This window comes from Mastigoproctus giganteus, chromosome 7, assembly GCF_048544385.1.
Source record: "Mastigoproctus giganteus isolate SK-2022 chromosome 7, ASM4854438v1, whole genome shotgun sequence".
Classification (NCBI taxonomy): domain Eukaryota; kingdom Metazoa; phylum Arthropoda; class Arachnida; order Uropygi; family Thelyphonidae; genus Mastigoproctus; species Mastigoproctus giganteus.
In genome coordinates this window covers 199536390-199562204 of record NC_143581.1, presented here as the reverse complement: position 1 = coordinate 199562204, position 25815 = coordinate 199536390, and the positions used below count along the sequence as shown (strand labels likewise).

At 36.5% G+C, this 25815-nt stretch overlaps 1 protein-coding gene across 2 annotated transcripts in view; it reads right to left on the bottom strand.

The window, feature by feature from the left end:
- Positions 1-25815, bottom strand: part of LOC150083551 (stomatin-like protein 1) — a 105906-nt gene that overhangs the window by 22251 nt on the left and 57840 nt on the right. For both annotated transcript variants that reach the window (XM_090378070.1, XM_090378069.1), the window contains exons 7-8: positions 24097-24152; positions 5592-5725 (exon numbers count right to left, since the gene is read on the bottom strand). In XM_090378070.1, the coding sequence (XP_090234196.1) occupies positions 5592-5725; positions 24097-24152 (190 nt within the window). The remainder of the gene's footprint in view (positions 1-5591; positions 5726-24096; positions 24153-25815) is intronic.

The window sequence follows — 25815 nt, the reverse complement described above, 5'->3', positions numbered from 1 at the left end:
AGGCACCTGGGGTGGATGGGATCTATCCAGTTATATTAAAGGAGGCAGCAAAGGAAATAAGCAAAGTAAGTAAGCCATAATTATGAGAGCTTCCTTGGACTCAGGGGAGGTACCCATGGACTGGAGATGTGCAAATGTGACCACAATTCACAAAGGAGGATCAATGGCCGACACAAGTAATTATAAACCTGTGAGTTTAATTTCTGTTCCCGGAAAATTAATGGAGGCACTAGTTAAAGAAGCACTGCAGGATCATCTAGACAAGACTTCAGTTATAGCTCGGACACAGCATGGTTTTGTTAAGGGGAAGTCTTGCCTGACCAATTTGGTTGGATACTATGACGCAGTCACAAAAGAACTGGATGCAGGGAATAACTTTGATATTATATACTTGGATCTTAGAAAGGCTTTTGATACTGTTACACATGGAAGACTGCTGCACAAATCAAATTGGAGCAGTGTGGCACTGGAGGCAAATTGCTGCTATGGATAAAGGGATGGTTGAGGGGGAGAAGACAGAGAGTGGTAATCAACGGACACTGCTCATCGTGGACTAATGTTATTAGTGGAGTCCCTCAGGGTTCAGTATTGGGTCCATTATTGTTTTCTGTATTTATAAAGGATATTGATGATGGTATATCAAGCTTAATGTCCAAGTTTGCAGATGATACAAAGGTTGGCAGGGTTGTCAAGGACACTACTGACACTATGCTGCTGCAACAGGATCTGGAAAGGTTGAGCAGATGGGCTGAGAGGTGGCAAATGAAGTTTAACATTAACAAATGTAAAGTACTACATATGGAAAACAGCAACCCCAGAGCAACGTATCAACTCTGTGGTACTACACTGACAGTGGTAGAGAATGAAAGGGACCTGGGGGTGGTTGTGCAAGCAGATATGAAGTTCTCTGAGCAGTGCAGATGGGTTGCAAGAGTAGCTCATGGTGTATTGTCAATGATATACAGGAGTTTTTCTAGCAGGGATAAGGAGGTGATTATTCCCTTGTATAAGGCAATGGTCAGGCCACACCTAGAGTACTGTGTACAGGCCTGGAGGCCTCATTTCAAGAAGGATGTAGAGCTGCTGGAATGAGTAAAGAGAAGGGCAACAAGATTAGTGAATGGAACAAAGGGGTGCTCTTATGAAGAAAGGCTTAAGTTTTGCAAATTACAGTGTCTGGAGACTAGGCACCAGCGAGGTGATCTGATAGAGGTGTATAAAGCCTTGAATGGTTTGAGCATGCTCAATGCTGATGGGATTCTTCCTCTTGCTCTGAATAATTACCTGAGAGGGCATAAATTCAAATTGAGGAAAGACAGATGTAGGACAGATGTGCGAAAATTTGCCTTTAGCCAGCAGGTGGTTGGTTGGTGGAACAGACTTCCATCCCTTGTCGTTGAAGTTGATAGCCTAAATAAGTTTAAGGCTCAGCTGGACAGGTATTTCGAACGAACAGAGGGGTGAAGTGGAAGTGGTTATTTTTATTTTTATTTTATTTTATTTTTTGGCTGATGCTGCATAAGCTTGCTTTCTTGCATCAAATGCCTCTTCTAATGCTAATACTAATGCTAATGCTAAAAATGTTTAATCAGTTGCCCCTTCTCCATAATTTTCTTCTGTTACATTTTCTTTCAGTGTGTTGAAAAGACTCATATCTTTTATTTGAATTTCCATTTGACTTAACAGGATTAGCTTCTGATTGCAATCTTCTATCCATATCGATAGCAGACATTCCATATTTACAATTAGAGAGCTCCTTTTCTTTACGATTGTTTTCGAAGCAAGTAGTTATTCTATACTCTTTGTACTGATTCTTTTCTTTTATAATTCTTATAGATCTTTTATAATTCTTATAGATGATTCATTTATTCCTTTTTCTCGTGTGAGTTAGGCAAACAAAGGGCCTTCTTCATGGCATTTGATTTCAAGTTTCTCTTCTAATTTCAACTGTTTATGTTGCTTTGGCTTGGTATCATCCCACTTTCTTTTTTCACTCATAACAAAGGGATCACTGAGAAAAAAATCACAAAAAAGGATACACTTGTGCTTAAGAAGTTGAACTCAGACTACCTTTGGAAGTAAGTGATGCCAATATTTATATATAGTACATATGCACATGCGCATTGTGTAAGCTTGCAGAAATATCTAGAATAAGCGAGTGATGCAATTTTGCGGAGATCATTCTAGAAAGTTTTAGAAAAATGTCAGCTATATATGACCACATTATCAATCGCAGATGCAATTATAAACCGAATCATTAGTCACAGATTATAAACTGCACTATACTGAATCCCATACTGATTGAAGCCGCACTGTACAAGGTATTGCTGTAGTTGCCTTGCCAGGTTTCCAGAAACTGATCTTCAAGGAAGATTCTGTTGTATAGGGACAGAAGGTGGTCCATGGATTTTGGTGAAAGGTGTTTAATCATTTCATAACAGATGTCATCTAGATCAACAGCACTTGCCTTCATAAGGATGAGAGCTGTTTTCAGCTAATGTATAGTAAATGGCCCATTATATGGGCAAAAGTACCCTTTGATGTAAAATTAAGAACCTGTTTCTCAGTTTTCTGTTTAAGGACCAGAAACTTTGAGATTAATATGGTTTCTGAGATGTTAGAAAATGTTTCTCCAACAGCATTGGCTATTGCAGTTGAGTCTGCATTTGTGCATCCATTATATTCCAGGACTAACGTGTATTTTCCCTTCATTTTCTGTATTTTGTTCCAGACCACCTTACAGCTTCTACTGTAGAGTAGAAGTAAAATGGATCCAGGATTTCTTTTGGTTCTAACATTGGATATTATATGCTTTAGCCCATGCATGTTTAAAAGCTATGAAATCAGCTGTGGTGGGATACTATCAGAATATCTCCCAGGCCTTTTTTGCTGCTGTGCATTCTGAATTCCACCATGGTTTGGAAAATGGTAGAAACCCAGTAGATGTTTTTGGAATTGCAATTGAAGCTGCAAGGATGATACTTCCCGTGATGTACATGACTGCATCATTGATAGGCTCCTGAATGACTGTAGTGATGTCAAAATCTGCCAGATGTTAAAAGGCGTTCCAGTCAGCCTGATCTACCTTCCACCAGGACAGTCTAAAAGGAAGACACGATCTCCCACTATGTAAGTAGGTTAGGACAGGGAAGTAATCACTTCCACATGTGTTCTCCTCCACCTCCCAAGTAAGTGAAGAGAGGAGAGAAGAGGAGCAGAAAGAAAGATCAATGGCAGAAAACATGTGTAGGCATGTAGAAGAAGGTATTTTTTCCCACATTTAGAAGGGAGAGGTCATTGTCAGTAAGCATATGCTCTATGACTTGCCCCTTCCACTGATGTCAGCACTACCCTTCAGGGTGTTATATCCTTTAAAATCCCCAGGAAGAAAGGGGGAGGCAACTATATTGCAAGATCATAAAGGTCTTTCGTTTTTTTTTTTTTTTTTTTATGAAAACCTCAAACACGGAAAAGGTATCAAAACCTATAGTACTTAGTACCGTGCATGGGTTTGAAGGAGAAGTATGGGGGGAAGGGGGTGCCGGAAACTTTGCTCTAGAGACTAAACATGGGTTTCACCACTTCTGGGGGATGTTAGTCCAAGATGGAAAATAAATAGAGTAGACTGTTAATAAAAAACCCAGTGTAAGGTGAACTGTTACCCCATCTATGTTGGTCATAAGTAGCAAAGGCTGAAATGGAGTCTGGTTGCCCACGAGGATAGTGACTCCTGCACAAGCAGGGCTATACACAATTATATCCTTATGAATAATGTTATGCATGGTGGGACCATCATTTTCCTTTAGGCTAAATCTTGTGTAAGCAAAGCAGGCTGATTCATGCTTTTGCAGGAGTGCCTTGATGTCCTCAGTGTTTTGCCGGAATCTGTGATGATTCCACTGTAGGAATTTGGCCATTACATGGGTGTGGTACATCTGTCAGTTGACTTCCGAAGTGCCGAGGGCATATTTTTATTAGTCTTGGGTTTTTCTTTTTTGTGGAAGTATGAACACTGTCCTGTGTCCATATCTTTCTCTGAAAAGAGTTCCAGGGCTGATTCATCTGAGTTCCAAGATTGTTTCTACATACCTCTTTGGTTTCAATATCTATTTTTTTCTTGTACTGCTGTGTTAGCAGTGGGTTTTCTGTACTGTTTCTGTATTAAATGTTCAGCTCTGCCTTAAGTTTTTGTATTTCTTTTCCTTCCCCCCACCTACATCTTTCCTTTGCATCGAGTTCATTCAAGGTCATCATGGCAGACCATTTGTGAATGTCCATATTTCTGACAACTGAAGCACCTTAACGAGTTTAGAACATATAGATGGACATACTGTACAGTTCAAATAGAAAGCTTTAATCTCACTTGGAGATGTTGGCATAGTAAAATTAAGGATGAGATTTCTAGTTGGGACTCGGTTCCCATCCCTACACACAAACATTCACATTGCAGCTGTCACTCCTTGCAATTTTAGTTCTGAACAGAACTCCCCTTCAGACACTTCAAGAAGATCCCCTTCAGAGATCACACCTCGGGATGAGTTCAGTATCTTGTGGGTTGTTACCATAATTGGCATTCCCCCAATACAGGCAGCTCAGAGCTGCTCTGAATGTTTATCACACTTGGTTTCAATGCGAATATCCCCTGAATGCAGCTTTTTTAGATTTAGGGGAACCTGCCAACCCTTCCAAATAAAGAAGGGTCACTCTTTCCCTATAGGTTTCTTTCCAGGGGAATGAATTATCAGGTGTCTAGGGAGACACCTGATAATTTTGGTTATGGGCATCTTTGCTGAAGTGGTAGTGTCTGTATCTGTGCCTTTATTTTCTGATAAGGACTGTGTTGAAGGCCCCCGAAATTTTAGATTATCAGGATTCACGTTACCTTTATTTTGATTCAGTGCTCGGGCTTCCCCACCCACCATGAAGCCCACCACCTGGCAAGCAATAAATGTGCTGGGTAGCCCTGGGAGTGGGAATAAATCTGGGTAGCCCTGGGAGTGGGATCCCAGGGCTACCCAGACACCATACCTATCACCACTAGCCTGAATCCTGTCCCTTGGACCGTGAGGGTAGAGGCATAGCATTGACACAGATGGCCCTTGCCGGCACACTCACTAGCTAATTGATCCAAGGTAAGCAATTCCAGGACCACCTGTCTTGGAGTTAGGCCACTCAACCACAAGGATTCCCCTTGCCCAGTTTCCACGGGTTTCACCAAACACAAACACAACAGATTCCTATGATCAGAGTATGGAAGTGAGTGCTGGATCCCAGTGTCGCTAATCTGGAGGACCAGCAGTGTCACTAGGAAGTCCTCTCACCACATACAGGTGCCCAAGTAGAAAGGTGTGATTAAAGGACTAGTATAACACAATTCTTATTCTTATATTAGATAATAATATTCAATAATAATATAAGGCATGACTTTAACCTATACTTAAAAGACCGAAAATATTTATTACAAAACGAAGAAAATTCAAATAAAACAGAATCGTTTTCTCTTTCGTTACTAGTTTTCAGTTAATTTCAAAGATGAATTATTTAGGTTATTTATATAATTTCTTAAACTCTTGATATAAAAATTCAATTACCTGTAGCAAAACTTGGTGTGGTAACAGATTTATTGCATTTATCAGCATATATTTCACCTGCAGCTTTCAAAGCAGACATTAATGCACTAACTACATTTTTTGATTCTGATGCTTTCAGTACTTGTACAGGAGGTCTGAAAGTAGAAAAATATTAATACATATACATATATATGCCCATTAATATGTATATATAATATTTTCTTCTTATTGTAAAGTTTATAAACAACATTAAGATTGTAGATATATTTTCTTGTATCACATGTACAACTTGGGATTTTAAATGTTTCTGGAAGCATTTTTAAGTAATGTTCCTTTTGATAAGCCTTAAAATTAGCTTAATCAAATTTAAATATTCTTACCAGACCAAAAGTAACTACTGGACTAAGACAGCAAGCCATTATACTCTGATATATCTCTATTATAATTTTTGATTGGAATGAAAATGCATATACAGGATGTTTAAAAATTGCATGGGCTAACTGTTCTGTGCAGAGGATAACATCTAAAGCAGCTATTCAAAGTAACTCCATGCAGTATTCAGCATGCCCGTAATTTCTGGAAAGTCTTATTGTTTCAAGATTATTCTTAATGGTTTTATCAGCTTCCAAAATGCAATTTATCATTTTATCTTGCATGGTAATATACATAGAACAAACCAGATTTCATCATGCCACACAAAGTAATCTAAGATTGCAAGGTGAGATGATTGTGATGACCATTACTTAAGGCTATTCCAACCAATCCATTGATTACTGTATTTCATACTTAAGTCAGAAACATCGTGGGAAAAGTGAGCTGGTGCATTGCCATGCATAACCACATCCTCTTCCAGTTTACAAGGGATATGTCTTCTAATAATTCCCATAAACTGTTCTGCAGAAAATGTAGGTATGCCATTTCTGAAAGCCTTGCCGATAAAAAAATAAAGACTAACAAGAACACTACAATAAACATTAAAGGAAAAGACGTTTATAGTGAGTACTAACAATCATATGCGGATGGTATTTTTTGCTGCTGGTATGAATGTTATGAGAGTTGAGCATTCCATTTCTTATAAAAGATGATTCATATGCAACCAGAAAATGGCTCAGAAAGTGAGGATCCTGTGTACATTGAATGAACCACTAGCAAAAGTTTCTGCATTTACTCATATCTTGTGGCAACAATTTTTGTGGTCAGGTGACCACAAAAATTTTATGTGACCTGACAACCTCCTTGTTGTATGAGACACTTTTACAGCATGAAGTATTTGCTCTTTAACATTTGCAGATTGTCAAATTCTCTTGCTACCAGTGTTTACTCATAATGGTTTTAGTGTACCTGTTTCTCAAAGTCGTTTCATAAGAGCATCAAATATTTTACGATTTGATACTCATTAAGCTGTAAGTTTTTTGGTGTATCTGTCAACAGCAGCTTTAAAATTTTCATAAACCTCATCATAAATTAAAATCATAAGGAAATCAGCAAAAGTAAACAGATTTGTAATGTCTCCTATAATATCAGTTTAACAAATGCCATACTGTAAACGAGGAAGTCGCCATGGAACCTGAAACTCATACATTCTAACTGTAGAACATAATGTACCAACACTATTCATGTTGGTGTTGGTACATTATGTTCTGTACTATTTAAAGATTAATTTGAGCAGTCATATTTCTGTGAAATTAATTTGAACATAACATTTTGCTTTTTTGCATGGTGTTATAATTTATGATTAATATCACAGAAATAAAAACTTTTGAAATATATGTGTTTTTAGGAACTTCTTTTATTTTTAGCTGTAGCATATGCTCCTAAATTTGTTCCACACAATTCTGAAAAAACTTGTATAAAAGTACAGTGGAACTTGATTCTAACAAGCACAGATAAGATTATGGTTAAAATAAATTCTTGGGAAACTGAATTTCAATAATAAAATGTCATGTACATATTATGACGAGTTTTCAGAAAAGAAAGAAACAAACAAAAACGAAAGGACACACACTCATTTTCACAAGGATAACTGTCAAAACAGAATTATTCCCTTCATGATAATCTCAGCAGCACTATGGGAAACTTTCTTAGAGTAAATTCCTTATTGGTCACTTCCTTGACACTCAAATTGCATGACATTTGTCTCTCCAGTGTTCTCCCCAGAAAATTTTGCCAGCCGGGTGGCATTATGAAGTAGCCGGGCGGGGAAGTGTAATACTTTGCAATATTATAAAATTTTCTGTTATTTGTAAATGTGACTTAAGTGATCCAGAGCAAAAATTAATTGCATAATTTAACATTATATGCTCCTGTTGCATTGATCTCGATCACATAGTATGTTCGAATTAATACCGATCAAGATTAGTGAGCAGTGCCGTACGGTACTACAAAAATTGCTTAAATTTTAGTCAGGTGGTCAGTTAAATTCACCGGGCGGTGCGCCCATTTGATTGGTCCTGGGGAGAACACTGCCCTCCCCCCTAGTGTCTAATAATCATGACTGACACTGCCAACCAGATTGCACATCCTAACACTAACAGAGTATAAATTAAGTTTTATTTTTATGATTTTTTATTAATTTTAAAATTTAAATTCTATTTCATTTAACATTATATACAAGGCAATATATACAGATAACCAATTAACTACTTTTTTTTTTCTTTTCAAAATAGCAAATTTTAACCAACAGCCCAAGTGCGTATTGGGATATCGGAATAAAATTAAAAGTCTTCATTCATGTTCCTAAATGCACAAATCCCCTTGGGCTATTAAAAATCTGTACTTTTTAAAAATGAAAAGTAACTACCAGCTATTCAGATGTATGCTCCCACAACAATGATAGCTGCATGTACCACATTCATTTCTCCTTACAACCAGAGCTGTTTCACATCTAAAAGATGCAAACCTTTCTTTGTGATCATTATGATTGTGCTGTAGTGTTAAGTTAAATCAAATAAAATTATAACTTAAATATATATATATATATATAAACTGCTTGGTTTATAGTATGACAATCTATAAGTATAGTGCAAAAGCATTAATAATACATAGCCAAATCTGAATGAACAGAATATTAGCTAAGTGGCATCGTTTTAAGTTATATCTCATATTGTGAATACCTTCACAACGAGTTGCCATGATATTGCACTACTTCGAATAAATAACGCTTCACCTGAGGAGAAGACTAATGTTACTTATTCTCAGATGGATACCACCACCCAGATGGCACCATTTCAGGGCTATCTGGCCCTTCTTCGGTGGGTGGGTAGGTACCCGAGTGATGCAATGATGGCAAAACAGTTATGAAGTATAACTCCACAATATGAGAGATGCCTGATGGTGTATGATGTATTTAGACTATAAAGCATTTAGGGCGTAAACCTTAAACGCTTTATAGCCTAAGACTTTTCTAGTTTATAGTCTATAGACTTTTCCATTAGATTTCTAGTCTATTGTCTATAGACTTTCCCATAGCTTGAGGCTTACACTGTTTGTTTTTGTTTTTTTGGTTTTCAGGAGCATTAGCAACTAAGGCCATATTGCTCCGGGATATGCGGTGGTCATTCCCTGACCTTTCCACATCCTCCGTATCTGGTGGTGACAGGCTCGAACCCTGGTCTAATCAAGAAGTGTGTGCTACACACTGCTGCTTCTTCCCATCTGGCTACGGAGGCGGCTGAGGCTTATGCCCTAAATGCTTTATAGTATGACAATCTTTATGTGAAGTACAATTTCACTGCCAGCAGTTGTCAGTCAAAATTATGAAAAAAACTGAAACAAATGTATCGTAAAATTTAAAGCAAAAAAAAAAAAAAAAACTTTTTTTTTTTCATATGAAAAATAACTAGTATCTGACTTCTTGGGCCATTCAAGCCACTAAAAATTTTTTATTACCAATTCCAAGAATCCTTTCAGATGCCTTTGCCTAACACCAAACAATCAACATATTTATATTGCTTCATTGTTATTTTTTAAACTTTACAAAAGTGCTTTAATGATTACAATGATAACCAATTTAATGAGCGTTTTTCATCACACCCTTGGATCTTATAAGTTCACAGTGTGTGTGTAGTAGCAAATGATGCAAGAAAGCAAGCTTATAAAGCATCAGCCAAAAAAAAAAAAAAAAAAAAAGGAACTTCCCACATCATCTGTCCATCTTCTCCAATAATGTCTATTTCTACCTTGAAATTATTCAAACTACCCACTTTGACAACAACAGATGGAAACCTGTTCCACCAATCGAACACCTGCAGCGTGTTTGATTGTTGGCAAACTTCCGCACATCTATCCTGCAGTCATCCTTTCTCAGTTTGTATTTATGGCCCCCTCGTATGTAGTCTGAGCAAAAGGAAGAATGCCATCAACTTTGAGCTCGCTCATTCCATTCAAAGCCTTAAATACCCCAATCAGATCACCTCACAGGTGCCTAGGTTCCAGATGCTACAATTTGCAGAACTCAAGCCTTTATTGGTAAGGCCATCTTATTGTTCCCTTAACCCAGGGGTGGCCAACAAGTCAATTGCGGCTTTAATTTTGGTTGATCACGACGAATTTTAAATATAGTATATATAAAAAATAGATTAGTCAAAATCTAAATGTTATTAAAAAAATCACTTGTATAAACAACGTATTGTAAGATCCTCCTCTGGCTTTCTGTGTAAGGAATCACTGTTGTATACAATTTATGTTAATAAAATATATATATAAATATATTAAAATATTTAATAAGCATATGCTTATTAAAACCCATTGAACCACATAACTACTCTTGTCGCCGTGCAGACGCTAGTCTAGGCTTGTCTAGTGAAAATTCACGCAGTTACATTGTGGAGGGTACGTGTTGAATTCTTATTTAGCTTACTTAATATTAATAACTGGATAGTACTTATATGTTAATTTGATTTGAGTCATCAAGAGTGGGAACTAGAATACTTTTTTCTAATGATAAAATAAAAATGTTGTTGTTTAATTTGTAATGCTTCTGTGGCTATACCCAAGAAAGGAAATTTAGAAAGACACTTCAACGCACTCCATGGTAAATACCAATCGGATTTTTCGCCTAATAGTGACCTTAGAAAAATAAATTAAAAATACTTAAATCCAGATTATTCGCGCAACAAAATTTCTTTGTGACACCTAATTTACAATCTAAAGCAATAACTGTAGCATCGAGTCATCATCTTTCAAAAAAATGCAAACCATTTTCTGATGGTCAATTCATCAAAGATGCATTTTTAGAAATAACACATTCTCTTTTTGAAAATTTTAAGAACAAAAATGAAATTAAAAGTGCTCGTCAAGATCTGCAATTATCTTGAAATACTGTGATGCGACACTTGTTTGTTTGTTTGTTTATTTTGGTTTTTAGGAGCATTAGCAACTAAGGCCATATTGCTCCTTGATGCGATGCACTGAAAAATTAGTAAAAATGTGAGCGAACAATTGCGTGCTCGTATTGCTAATTGTGAGTCCTTTTCTTTACAACTGGATGAATCTACAGACTGTTAGTGATACAGCTCAACTGCTCGTTTTTATTTGTATAGTTTTCGATGATTCTGCCACTAGAGAAGAACTGTTGGGTGTGGTTTCATTAAAAGAAAGAACTAGAGGTCTTGATATATTTAACGCAGTCAAAACCTTTATTGAAAAAATTAAATTATGACTATTTAAGCTTGTATCAATAACAACAGATGGAGCTAAAGCAATGACAGGGCATTTTAACGGATTCATTGCATTGTGCCAAAAGAATGATGAACTCCCAGATTTTTTTGAGTTACCATTGTATCATCCACCAACAAGTGTTAGCCAGCAAAAGATTAAATACTAAAAGTGTTATGGACACAGCTTTCAAAATTGTGAATTCCATCAGAGGACAATCTCTTCAACGGAGACTTTTCAAAATGCAACTCGATGAAAATGAACCAGATCTGATATTACACACAGATGTGAGGTGGCTGAGTCAGAGTAAGTTTCTACAGAGATTTCGAAATTTGCTGAATGAAATTAAAAAATTTGTTGATCGTAAGCAGCTACAAGATACGGAGTGGTTGTGTGATCTACCTTTTTTGGCAGATTTTACCAGTAAATTAAGTGATCTGAATTTGGAATTACAAGGAAAAAATAAAAATGTGGGTGACATGATTAGTAGTATTTCTGCATATAAATATCAATTTTTGGCAATGGTTAAGGATCTCAAAGAAAAAAAATTCGATCATTTTGCAAATATGCAAGGTCAATTGCAAAAATATCCTGTTTTTAAATTTAATAGTGAGAAATATGTTTCTGAAATTGAGAAATTTCTATATGATTTTAAAACCAGATTCAGCGATTTGAAGACATTGTTCAACATATTTCTTATCCATTTAATGTCGACTTATATACGAAACAAATTGCAGAAAAAATCGTTGAGATTTTTCACATGGAGAAAATACTACTTGAAAATAAAATTATTACATTGCGAAACAATATCTTCCTAAAAGCCAGATCATCAGAAAACGACTTTTGGAAATATGTTTGCTGAGAAAAGTACTCAAATGTAAAAAAAAAAAAAAAAACAGTGAACTTTTAAATTCCTGTTTTGGTTCCACATATCTATGTGAATCGGCCTTTTCGTATTTGAAACAAACAAAGATGAAGAATCGTTCTAATCTTACGGACTTGCATACAGAAGATTCTTTACGGTTTGCCTTATCACAGTATATTATTATTACTAGCAATATAGTGCAAGGAAGCTTGAGGCTTATGCTGCACCAGGCAAAAAAAATTTCCAAGTTACCCTGAGAGAGAGAGACAGAAGTAGAAGAGAATGATGAAAGAGAAGAATGATGATACACAAACTTCGGATAAATTAAAAATATAAATACTATCTTAATAAAAATTAAGAATTTAAAATAATTCTGAATTGTATTTAATTTTAAAATTTATAAACAACATTTTCAATGTGTGATGATTAACTTTTTTAACCATGTGCAATGAAATTCTTGAGATGGTAGATCGCGGCACATTTTGAAGAAAAAAAGTAGATCGCATCACAAATTAAGTTTGGCACCCCTGCCTTAACCAATCTTGTTGCCCTTCTTTGTACCCATTCCAACAGCTCTACTTCCTTCCTAAAATGCAGCTTCCAGACCTGTATTCAATACTCAAGGTGCAGCCTAGTCACTGCCTTTTACAATGGGATAATCACCTCCTTATCCCTGATAGCAAAATTCCAGTATATCAGATGTTTCTGAACTTTTACACTAAGAGCCTCTTAAATTTTTTTATAAATTTCATGTGCACCCCAAGTTCCAGAACAAGTGCAGATAAACTGATTTTACATAAAATTAACTATGAATATATATACTTATATAATGTGGTTACTACGTTTGGATGTATGTATTCTTTTAGATTTGCGTGTTCTTCTGCGCTGTGCTGTGCATACTTATATATATATATATCTGCTTCAATACATTTAATTTCAAAGAAATAAATTACAAAAAAAAAAAAAATGCTTCGTACTTGGACTGGTGGGATGGTTTGTCCATATTTTGTTAAAAAAGAGTGCTTTATGAAAACAAAAAGTATCCCCACCCAAAAAAAAAAAACCAAATCTGTCCCCAGATGCATGGCATATCCCACATTGTGGGCACTTATGCTGTATATCAGGGGTCGGCAAACATTTTTTGGAAAGGCCAGATCGTAAAATTTTTAGGCTCGGCGGGCCAGGTAGCAGGCTCGAAGATATTTACATGGGTAATTCTACTCATAGAGCAACAAAAAAAAAAAAAAACAGGTTCAAAATCTTTTTATTAGGAAGTGATATTTTACATAATATTTATACACATGCTGACACTTACAAAAAAATGAATAAAATATTTCTATTTATTAATAAACGTATTATATAACTGGTTAAATTTTGTACTAATGCGATGAATGTAATTGTTTTTTCTGAGATAATATTTCATCATACAGGAGCTTGAAGTTAGTACTTCCTATCATTAAATTTGTTTGCAAATGGTCATCCGTTAATAATGATCTGTATTGCGATTTTACATATTTCATTTTCGAAAATATCTTTTCACATTGGTAAGTACTCCCAAATACAGATATAAATCCCCATGCATATGATTTTAATTGACCGTATTTATCTTCCAAAAGATATTTATAGAATTGGGTTAGATCCATTTCTTTAAACCTAACCTTTAGCATATCATCATTTTGCAGATCAATCACTTCCAATTGAAGGTCTGATGGAAGCTCCTCAATTGTACAGCCAAATGGATTTTGAAATATGGAAATGTCTTTTGCACTTGCATCAAGATCCTAAAAACGCTGTTGTAACTGTAGTTTAAGTTCAGAAAATATATCCGCCGCAAATTTTTTTGAGAATGGAGATTTCGCTAATATTTGAAATTTTTTACAGCATGGAAAATGGTCAAACTTGGTTAATGTGATTTGTTTCAAACAATGCAAATTTTTGACAATATGACTTTACGATAGAATACGTTTCACATATGAGCACTGTTTTCCCCTGTAATTTTAAGTTAAATTCGTTAAGATATCCCACGATGTCTGTAGCAAATGCTAATTTCCATAGCCATTCATTGTTAGATAATAGTGGTTGTGGGCAGTTTATCTCATTTAGAAAAATTTCTATTGCTTCTCTGAGTTCAAAAAATCTCAATAAAACTTTTCCATTGCTGAGCCATCGAACTGCTGTATGGTAGGGCAAATCAGGATATTCGGCTTCAATCTCTAATAAAAAAAATCACGAAACTGACGATGGTTAAGTCCACGAGAGCGAATAAAGTTAACCGCTGACACAACTGGTTCAATAACACATGACAGATTGAGGTGTTTCCCACAAAGAGCCTGCTGGTGAATAATACAATGAATTACCAGAGGTTTTGAACATTTAGCTTCTTCACAAGCCTTAAAAATTTGTCCAACTAATCCTTTCCCCGTTCCACACATATTTTTACCACCATCAGTTGTGACACATTTTAACTGATTCCATTGCAAATTGTACTGCGTTATCGTTTTCTTGACTTCCTTGAAGATACCTTCGCCTGTAGTTGTTCCATGCAGGCTATTCATAGAAGCTAATTCTTCAGTAACCTCAAACTCAGTATTAACTCCTCGAATAAACAGCAACAATTGGGCAGTATCAGTAATGTCTGTAGACTCATCAAGAGCCAATGAAAACCGCTTGAAATTTTTTGCCTTGTCTTTTAATTAACTCTTGATGTGGCTCCCGATGTTCTCAACTCTTCTAACAGTTGTTCTCGCCGAAAGACTGACAGATCGAAACAAATCCATTTTCGCTGGACACTTTCTTCGGCTGCTACAAGCAAACGTGATTTAATTAATTCACCATCGGTAAATGGTTTCCCTTTCTTGGCTAATAAATGAGCTATTCGTAAGCTTACTGCTTCATTATTATTTTTTATTTTAATGAATAAATTGCATTGTGATGATGCATTACGATTTAAACTTTCCAATTTTAGCTTCTATTGATTTTCTGTGAGTTTTGAATATTGTGCCGCGTGCTTAGTTTGGTAATGACGACGTATATTGTACTCTTTTCGCACAGCTATTGTGTCATTACATAATAAACATGATACATAAATAAAAGGGGAAAAAAAAGGATCACACAGCGCCGTGACAGACAATACCACGTGTGCCGCTAAAGCAAAACTGAGAGAAATGCTGGCAACACTTGTTCTACGGTAGACGACAGAATACAAATATGTGATGCCACATATTGATTTGAATTAGTCCTTGCATTTTTAAGCTTCAACTGCCATTTCTCAGCCCATCTGCCTAATTTTTCAACATCTTATTGCAGTAGCGCACCTTCAATTCTGTCATTAGCCAACCTTTGTATTATCTGCAAACTTAGACATTAAGCATGATATATCATTATTAATATCATTAATAAATATACACAACAATGAACCCACTACCAAACCCTGGGGACTCTACTTTAGTCCACGAATAACATTAGTCCACGAAGAGCATTGTCCATTAATAACCACTCTCTGACTTCGGCCACTCAACCATCCCTTTATCCAGAGTAGTAACTTTCCCTTAATGCCACACTGCTCCTATTAGTATAGCAGTCTTTTATGTGCACCAGTATCAAAAGCTTTCCTGAAATCCAAGTTCATGATATCAAAATTATTTTTTACATCCAGTTCCCTTGTTACTGCATCATAGTATACAATCAGATTGGTCAGACAAGATCATCCCTTAACAAAACCATGCTGTGACTGCAGTATAACTGCATTCCTGTCTGTGTCCTGTATTAGACTTACTTACCCATTATACATTTATTTATTTATTTATCATTTATATACTTGATTGTCATATTATATTGTACTTTATAAGTAGCTTTATAGACATAGCTATGCTTGTTATTTTTATTTTAGATAGAGATTTCGTAAGTTACTACTTAATATACGTAAAACCATTGTTTTGTTCAATCCTTTTTTTTTTTATGTGAACCCCAAACACAAGAGGTATTAGAACCTATAGTACTTAGTACCGTACTTGGGTTGGAGGTTGGGTTGACATTGGACTTCAACTTCTGTAGATTGTAATTTTCAGGAAATACGTATGAAGGAAGGTTGTTCCAGAAAGCGGCAGTTGAATGAATAAATGAGGAAGATGAAAAGTTGGCTCTGTGGGTTTGAAGTTGGACAGTAAATGGATGTTGGCTGGTGGCGGCACATGTTCGGATTATTTTAAAAGAGAGAGCGGGAATTATAGAAGCCAATTCAGAAGAACAGTGCCCATGTTCTGTAGAAGAGGCATATAGAAGTATCTGTAGAAGAGGCATTTCTCATAGACGTACTGTAGAAACAGTACGTCTCTGAGAAAGCGAGTGGAGAGACTCTGTTAAAGATTAATTATTAATTAACCTAACTGCCCTCTTCTGAATGGAATCAAGAAGCCTGAGAGAGGTTTTGGGGGCACCACCCCAGATGGGGAAACAATATTCCATGGCAGGGCGGATTTGCGATTTATACAGAGTGAGCAGCTGTTTGGAAGAAAAGTAACGCCGAGAGCGAAAGAGAAAACCAAGTTTTTTAGATGCAGAGGAAGCAATATTTGTAATGTGCTTGTGCCAAGAGAGATTAGAAGTCACGGTAATCCCCAAAAGAGATATATCATTTTGCCTAGAAATCGGAGTGTCACTAAAGATAAGCATAGGAGGAGAAGAATCCTTTTTGCGAGATATAAGACAAGATTGAGTTTTAGAAGGGTTGAAATCAACTAAGTTGTCTTTGCCCCACTGGGGAATTACCTGAAGACCGGCATTTAAAGAATTGGTAGCAGATTTTGAGACGTTGAAGCTGATTGAGCAGGACAAGGTTTCTCAAAATGGAAAGTGTAATGCAATGTGCTATCATCGGCAAAACTATGGATAGGATTTCCAGTCAATGGAAGAAGGTCATTAATATACAAGAGGAAAAAGAGTGGGGGAAAGAACTAAACCTTGGGGGACACTGGCATTAGTGGAGAAGTTAGAAGACAGAGAGCCATCTACCATCACCCTCAGTGAGCGATCAGAGAGAAAACTGGATAACCAATTACTAAAAACAGTTGGCAAACCAAAAGATGGAAGCTTGTTTAGAAGACCTTTATTTTGAATTAGTCCATAAATGGGTAACATAAGCCACAATATCACCAGTGGATCGACACTGAGAATCCATACTGGCGATCGTTGATCAGACGGAAGGTTTCTAGGTAGTTTGAGAGTTGGCAGTTAATTGATTTCTCCATTACTTTAGAAAGAATAGAAGTAACTGCAATGGGACGGATTTGTCACCCTTTTTAGGAACTGGCTGGATATGAGCAAATTTCCAAGCAGAAGGAAAAACACCTTTGGAATAAGAAAGTGAAAAAAGACGGCAAAGAATAGGAGTAAGTTCAGGAGCACAGGTTTTGAGAACAAGTGGAGAAATACCATCAGGACCTGGAGCTTTCTTAGCATCAAGATTCATCAAAATCCTTCTGATATCCTTTTAACGGAAGACCACAAGAGGCATTGAATGGGGTGTGTTGGGAATGGTGGGAGGTGTTTTACCAAGATCATTAATACATGAGCTGGAAGAAAAATAGGATGCTAGCAGGTCAGCTTTATCCTTGGCTGAAGTGACAACAGAACCATCTGGTTTGGACAGAGGTGGGAGCAGAGATGGGCAAAAGTTTCGGCCAATAGCTTTGGCAAGAGACCAGAATGCTCAGCTACCATTAGGGCAAGAAGCAAGTTTTCTACTCTTAGCCTGTTCAAACTCTAGTTTGGACTGATTAATAACTGCTTTACAATTGTTGCGAGCTTTGGTGTAGGCAGAAAATGAAACTGAAGAATTAGAAACAAGCCAATTATGATATGCAACTCTTGAACAGCCTTAGCACATTTATTGGAAAACCAAGGTTTAGATAAAGGACGAGATTTTAAAGTGGAGTGTGGGATAAAGGATTCCATTCCTGCAAGAATAATTTCACTGACACGATCTGAGCAAACGTTGACATCAGAAGTTTTGAAACAGTAATCCGCCCAAGGAAAAGAAGAAAAGAAGTCTCGCAGGTCATCCTATTTTGCATTCTTGTAATGCCAAACAACACGAGGTTGGGAGTAGCCATGAGATAAAGGTTCCATTGGAGAAGAGACAATCACAAAGTTGTGATCTGAAGTGCCTAAAGGACCTCTCACTTCAACCGTGTACTTAGAAGGGTTGTTTGTGAGAAAAAGATCAAGCGTATTGGCTGTATGATTAGGATTGTCCGGTATTCTTGTAGGTAAATGAACAATCTGTGCTAGGTTGGTGTGACTAGAAAACAGAAGTGCTGGAGTTGTGAACATTAAAATCACCAAGGAAAATTACCTCACTGTTAGGAAAGTTGGACTGGAGAAAGTCAAGTTGCAAAGAGAGGAAGTCAAAGAGCTCCAAGTGATTAGTGGAGTTGGGAGAACGGTAGAGACAACAGATGAATTTGACACAATGAGGTAGAGAGATTTTAAGCCAGAGAAGATCAAAGAGAGGAGATTCCAAATTGCCAAGTCTCTGACAGGGAATATCAGAACGGACATATGCACAAGTACCACCTTTGAGGCGAAAGGAATCATACAGCGAATAATTTGGGCATCTGAGATGAGCAGTAGTTGAATCAACCGATACTGAGATTCTGTCAGAAAAAGTACATGGGGTTTGGCAGACTGCAAGTGGAAATGGACATCGTTGAGATTAGAATTGAGACCACGTATATTTGTGAAATGAATTAGGAAGTGCCACTGTTATAGTATAGAGTGAGTGGTTGGGAATTCAAATTTTTAATTGTGGTAAATAGACAGCTAACATAAAACTAGATAGTGTGGTACGTATCACTGTATTTAGAAATCTATTAAATAGTGTAGTAATAAATATATAAATAAATAAATGTGGTGGTATTACACTTACGGTGGTAGAAAATGAAAAAGACCTGGGAGTAATTGTGCAGTCAGATAAGAAATTTTCAGAGCAGTGCAAACATGCTGCCATAGCAGTTCATGGGGTGTTGTCAATGATATATAGGAATTTTGCTAGTAGGGAAAAGGAGGTGATTATCCAGTTGTACAAGGCAATGGTCAGCCCATGCCTTGAGTACTATGTACAGGTCTGGCAGCCTCATTTTAGGAAGGCTGTCAAGTTGCTTGAGTAAGTACAGAGAAGGGCAACAAGATTGGTGAGGGGAACGAAGGGGAACTTAAGCCTTTCTTACCAACAAAGGCTTAAGTTCTGCGAATTGCAGTGTCTGGAGACTAAACACCTGCGAGGTGATCTGATTGAGGTATATAAGGACTCGAATGGGTTGAGCAGGCTGAATTCTGATGGGATTCTTCCTCTTGCTCAAATTATAAACCTGAGGGACATAAATTCAAATTGAGGAAATAAATGTGCAGAAATTTTCCTTTAGCCAGCGGGTAGTTGATTGGTGGAACAAACTTCCATCTGTCATGAAGTTGATAGCTTAAATAAATTCAAGGAGGAGCTGGACAAATGTTTAGAGGGAATGGATGTGTGAAGTAGTTTTTTTTTGGCTGATGCTACATAAGCTTACTTTCTTGCATCACATGCCTCTACTACTACTACTATTACATCTTTAACCAGTGACTCCATTATTTTTTCTGGAACATAAGTTAAGCTAAGTCAGTAATTACTCAGTCACAAAGGGGAGATCAAACATGAGTTTGATCTTCCTTTGTGACATGTGACATATTAAGGGAACTGGGGATACATTCTTACATCTCCAGTCCATAGGGACCTGCCCTGAATCCAAAGATGACCTCATAATTATGGCTAAGGGTTTGCTTTAACTCCTTTAATACCTCCCTTAATATAATTAAAATAATCAGATAGATCCCATCCACCCCAGGTGCTTTTTATGTTTAGCTTCAACAATTTCTCTTCCACTTCTCTTAGTTAGCCAAAAATCATTTAGAGTTTGATAAACTTCTGGCATTCCCTTTCCTAAAAAATTCCTTATGTGTGAATGTAGAAGCCAAATAAGTATCCAGTTTGTCAGCAATCTGAGCAGGATGATCAATAGTTAAACTATTAACATCAAGTGGAATGATTGTGATTCAATCCCTTCCTTCTACTGTTAATAAATGTAAAGAAGTATTTGTTGCTTTTCTTTGCATTCTTTGCCAGAGACGTCTTGTAATCTGCCTCAGCTTGACTAACCTCCTTTGTGGCTTGATTACAGAGTAGTTTATATCTACCATAGGCTCTTTATCACCTGATAATTTATACGCACCCTATGCATTTTTATTTTCTACCACAAGTCTCAACAGTTCATCTGACATCTATTTAGGCCTAAGCCTTGATCAGTATTTCTTAGTTGGTATGAAAAGCCTATGTATCAGCATTAGCATTAGCATTAGTAGAGGCATATGATGCAAGAAAGCAAGCTTATTCAGCATCAGCCAAAAAAAAAAAAAAAAAGAAAAAAAACACACCATTCCCATTTCACCCCTCCGTTCGTTCGAAATACCTGTCCAGTTGAGCTTTAAATTTGTTTAGGCTATCAACTTCAACAACAAGTGATGGAAGTCGGTTCCACCAACCAACCACCCGCTGGCCAAAGGCAAATTTCTGCACATCTATCCGACATCCGTCCTTCCTCAAGTTGAATTTATGCCCTCTGAGGTGATTATTCTGAGCAAGATGAAGAATTCCATTGGCATTGAGCATGCTCAAACCATTCAAAGCCTTATACACCTCTATCAGATCACCTCGCCGGTGCCTAGTCTCCAGACTCTGTAATTTGCAAAACTTAAGCCTTTCTTCGTAAGAGCAACCCTTTGTTCCATTCACTAATCTTGTTGCCCTTCTCTGTACCCGTTCCAGCAGCTCTACATCCTTCTTGAAATGAGGCCTCCAGACCTGTATACAGTACTCAAGATGTGGCCTAACCATTGCCTTATACAAGGGAATAATCACCTCCTTATCCCTGCTAGAAAAATTCCTGTATATCATTGACAAGACACCATGAGCTACTCTTGCAGCTCGTCTGCACTGCTCAGAGAACTTCATATCTGCCTGCACAATTACCCCCAGGTCCTTTTCATTCTCCACCACTGTCAGTGTAGTACCGCAGAGTTGATACGTTGCTCTGGGGTTACTGTTTCCCATATGTAGTACTTTACATTTGTCAATGTTAAACTTCATTTGCCACCTCTCAGCCCATCTGTTCAACCTTTCCAGATCCTGTTGCAGCAGCATAGCATCAGTAGTGTCCTTAACAACCCTGCCAACCTTTGTATCATCTGCAAACTTGGACATTAAACTTGATATCCCATCATCAATATCATTCATAAACACCGAAAACAACAACGGACCCAACACTGAACCCTGAGGAACTCCACTAATAACATTAGTCCACGTTGAGCAGTGTCCATTGATTACCACTCTCTGTCTTCTGCCACTCAACCATCCCCTTATCCATAGCAGCAATTTGCCTCCAATGCCACACTGCTCCAATTTGTGCAGCAGTCTTCCATGTGCAACAGTATCAAAAGCCTTTCTAAGATCCAAATATATAATATCAAAGTTATTCCCTGCATCCAGTTCTTTTGTGACTACATCATAGTATCCAATCAAATTGGTCAGGCAAGACCTGCCCTTAACAAAACCATGCTGCGTCTGAGCTTTAACTGAATTCTTGTCTAGATGACCCTGCAGTGCTTCTTTAACCAGTACCTCCATTAATTTACCTGGAACAGAAGTTAAACTAACAGGTCTATAATTACTTGTGTCAGCCTTTGATCCTCCTTTGTGAATTGGGGTTACATTTGCACATCTCCAGTCTATGGGTACCTCCCCTGAGTCCAAAGAAGCTCTCATAATTATGGCTAGGGGTTTGCTTACTTCCTTTGCTGCCTCCTTTAATATAACTGGATAGATCCCATCCACCCCAGGTGCCTTTTTTATGTTTATCCTCAACAATCTCTCCTCCACTTTCCTCTCAGTTATTACAAAATCATCCAGCTCACTGCCAATGTTTACTTTACCTACATCATTCTCCTTCCTGAATAACTCCTCATGCGTGAATGTAGATGCAAAATACTCGTTTAGATTGTTAGCCACCTGAGCAGGATCCTCAACTGTTGAACCATCAATATCCAGTGGACTAATCTGATTCATCCCTTTCCTTCTTGAGTTTAAATAGGTAAAGAACTCTTTTCTGTTTTTCTTTGCATCCTTTGCCAAGGATTTTTTGTAGTCTGCCTTTGCCTGCCTAATCTTCTTTGTGACTTGGTTACAGACCAACTTATATCTATCATAGGCTTCCATGTCACCCATTAATTTGTATGTATCCCATGCATTTTTCTTCTCTGCCACCTGTCTCATTAGTTCATCTGACAACCATTTAGGCCTAAACCTTGAACAATATTTCTTAGTTGGTATGTAAAGCCTGGTAGCCTCCAAGATTAGTTCCTTGAATGCTTCCCATTTTGAGTTTGCTGTTGGTAATATCATCAGTTGGTCCCACTGTATAGAATTTAAATACTGTCTCAGACCATCATAGTCGCCTTTACGAAAACAAAAACCCTTCCCTTTACCTCTGATGGTAGTTACCTCCTTGAGTAAATCCCACTTCAACACACTGTGATCACTGCCACCTAGTGGTTCATTTATCTGCAGATTCTTAATGCATGAAGAATCACTAACTGTAGAGCCTACAGTTAATTCCCTGAATGCTTCCCATTTTAGAATTTGCTGTTGGTAACATCATTAGTAAGTCCCAGTGTGTAGAATTTAAAAATTGTTGGAGACCACTGTAGTCACCCTTACTAAAGCAGAAGTAGTTCCCTTTATCTTTGACAGTAATTATGTCTTTAAGTAAATCTAGCCGTTCCCTTTACCTTTGACAGTAGTTATGTCTTTAAGTAAATCTCACATCAGTACACTGTGATTGCTACCACCTATTAGTTCTTTTACCTGCAAATTCTTAATGCACAAAGAATCACTGGTGATAATTAGATCAATGGTATTGCTCCTTCTTGTTGCCTCTATAACATGCTGCTGTAGAAAAAAGTCATCCAATAAATACATATAAAAGTTAGAACACACAGTAATATACGGAGGATGCAGAAAGGTCAGGGAATGACCACCCCAGAGCAATATGGCCTTAGTTGCTAATGCTCCTAAAAACCATATTAGAACAACAACATAGTAATATAAGTGGTCTCTAGTGCTACTTTCAATTACCTATAAAGCAACATTTGCAGGTAATTTATATTTTGTTTTCCAGGCTTTAACATATTTGCTGCCTTTATGCATATGTGTCAAACAGCACTAGAAGTGATAGGCCACCATGCACATACGAATTCAAAAAGACCCAAATGATGTGCCATAATGCATAAGAGTGGCCATTCTTAAGCAGTCAATAAATGAGTGCCATAAAAGTAAAGGCACATGAAATTAACAACTACTCAATATCAGCACACTGATCAAACTCTTTGCAGCAATGCTTGGTTTTTATTTATAGTCTTGGTGCATGGTTTTATTTGCTCTATGTTTGTGTTCATGTACGTGAACATTTTATAAAATTTTAAGATTTGTTCTTATTTAAAGTTTAGCACAAAAATGTTTGCTTTTAGCTATGAATAAAAAACAAAACTTCTACTTTTCAACCATCATTTAAAATTTTTAGAATTCTGAAGATGTCGAAATGTTGATGTTTTTCAACATTCCAAAAATTACAATACATTGGATACACTCAATTATAGGTTGCAGCCAACGTGTTAATCCAGTTTGCAAATGCTCGAGGTTCTGGGAAAGGTGCCCTAAATAATAAATGAGTTTAATGTGGTGTAAAGAGTCTACATAATTTGTATAACTCTTTATAGATAACTCTCATAAGAAAATGACAGATTCGTAGTCTTATTCACAAATTAAATTTATAATCTAAAATGTCTGGAAATGCTTTTTTTGGTACATATAGCAAATTTTTAAAAAATATACAATATATAAAATAAAAACATAATTCTTACATTTCAACTTCTAAAACCTCTAATCCCCACATCGAAACAGTTGTATTCAACTCTGACTAAAATGAAAAGACAGAAATATAAAAATTGCAGAAATTGATAGACCTATTATCTAAAATATTAATAGTCATACGGACCATCCACATATTGACTATTCTTATTTATAAGTTTGAATTTGTAGTCCAAAAGAAAAAAAAAAAAAATTTAAATATTTAATAAAATTAAATTTGCCACAAACAAAAAAAAAAAAAAAAATCTCATGTGTGCCAAGCACATGCATTAGATGGTTTAATGTGAAACATCCTTGGTGAAATCTAAGTCAATAGCCTAATTACCCATTTAATTGTAGGTATTTGAATGGCTACAATCAAATGACAGCTGCAGAAATTAGGATTGTGATGTCACAATCACATACAGGAAGTATGACTGCAACAATACAAGTATTTGTTGCACAGATACTTGTATTGTTACAATGTTTGATTACAAATACTTGTATTGTTGCAATCAAACAAGTATGATTGCAAAAATACAAGTTACAAAAATTCGCCTCTAGTGGAAGCTGCAGATGATGCCACACATCACATTTTTCATGACCGATCAGATTTAATAAGTTGAGGTGCCCCAAGGATGTTTCACATCAAAAATAAAGAAATAAAAGAACATCCACAGTTAGACTTGATCAAGTATACCAAAAAATAACTGCATCCCACAGAACTCATTTATCTAACTTCCCATATCATGCTATTTGTTGCTAAACTGTTTATCAAGATCTACTCCCATGCCACAATAGTGAACAACCAAACTACATAATTTAGCAACAAACCAACTATCATTTTGTAAATGAATAGTTAAAAACAAAACTAAAAGATTAAAAGTTTATCTTTGAATTTTGCTTAGTATCAAACTAAATTTTTCATTAAGACCTTTAGAATGATATATACTATGTCTTTGTATATATTCAAAACTCAAGGGCATGATCATGGACACGCATATAATGGTTTGATAGTGAATAGATTAAAATGTGCTTTTTTTATTTATATATACAGTGAAACTTCCCTTTAACGGACAGCCAGGGAACGAAAATGTGTCCATTAGAGAGAAGTGTCCGCTAACAAGAAGTCTGAGGGAAAAAAAAAAAAAAAAAAAGAAAGAAAGAAAAATCGTTAAACTTTTAATGTAAAATTAAATTAAAATATACAGGCATACCTCGGTTAACATTACCTCTGATAACGAAGCTTCGATATAACGAAGTCCGCAATTTCAAGCCCCATTTAACATAAAAAAAATATTCCAGTTTAATCACCTGAAATCTAAACAAACTGAAGAAATTACGGAAACCTTTGGGGCTTCTCGTGGTTGGTTCGAGAAATTTAAAAAACGGGCCAGGATTCTTAGTGTAAAATTAACAGAAGCTGCAAATAAGTTTCCAGAAAAACTAAAGGAAATAATTGAACGTGAAAATTTTCCACCAAATTTGGTGTTCAGTGTTGACGAAAGCGGTTTGTTCTGGAAATGGCTACCAACAAAAAGCTTCATTTCTATTGAAGAAAAATCAGCTGCTGGGTTCAAAGCAGCCAAAGACCGTTTAACGTTACTCTTTGGATCAAATGCCTCTGGCGATTATAAATTAAAATTGTTATTAGTTTACCATTCAGAAAATCCGAGGGCGTTAAAAGGTAACATAAAAATGAATTTACCTGTAATATGGAAAGCAAATAGAAA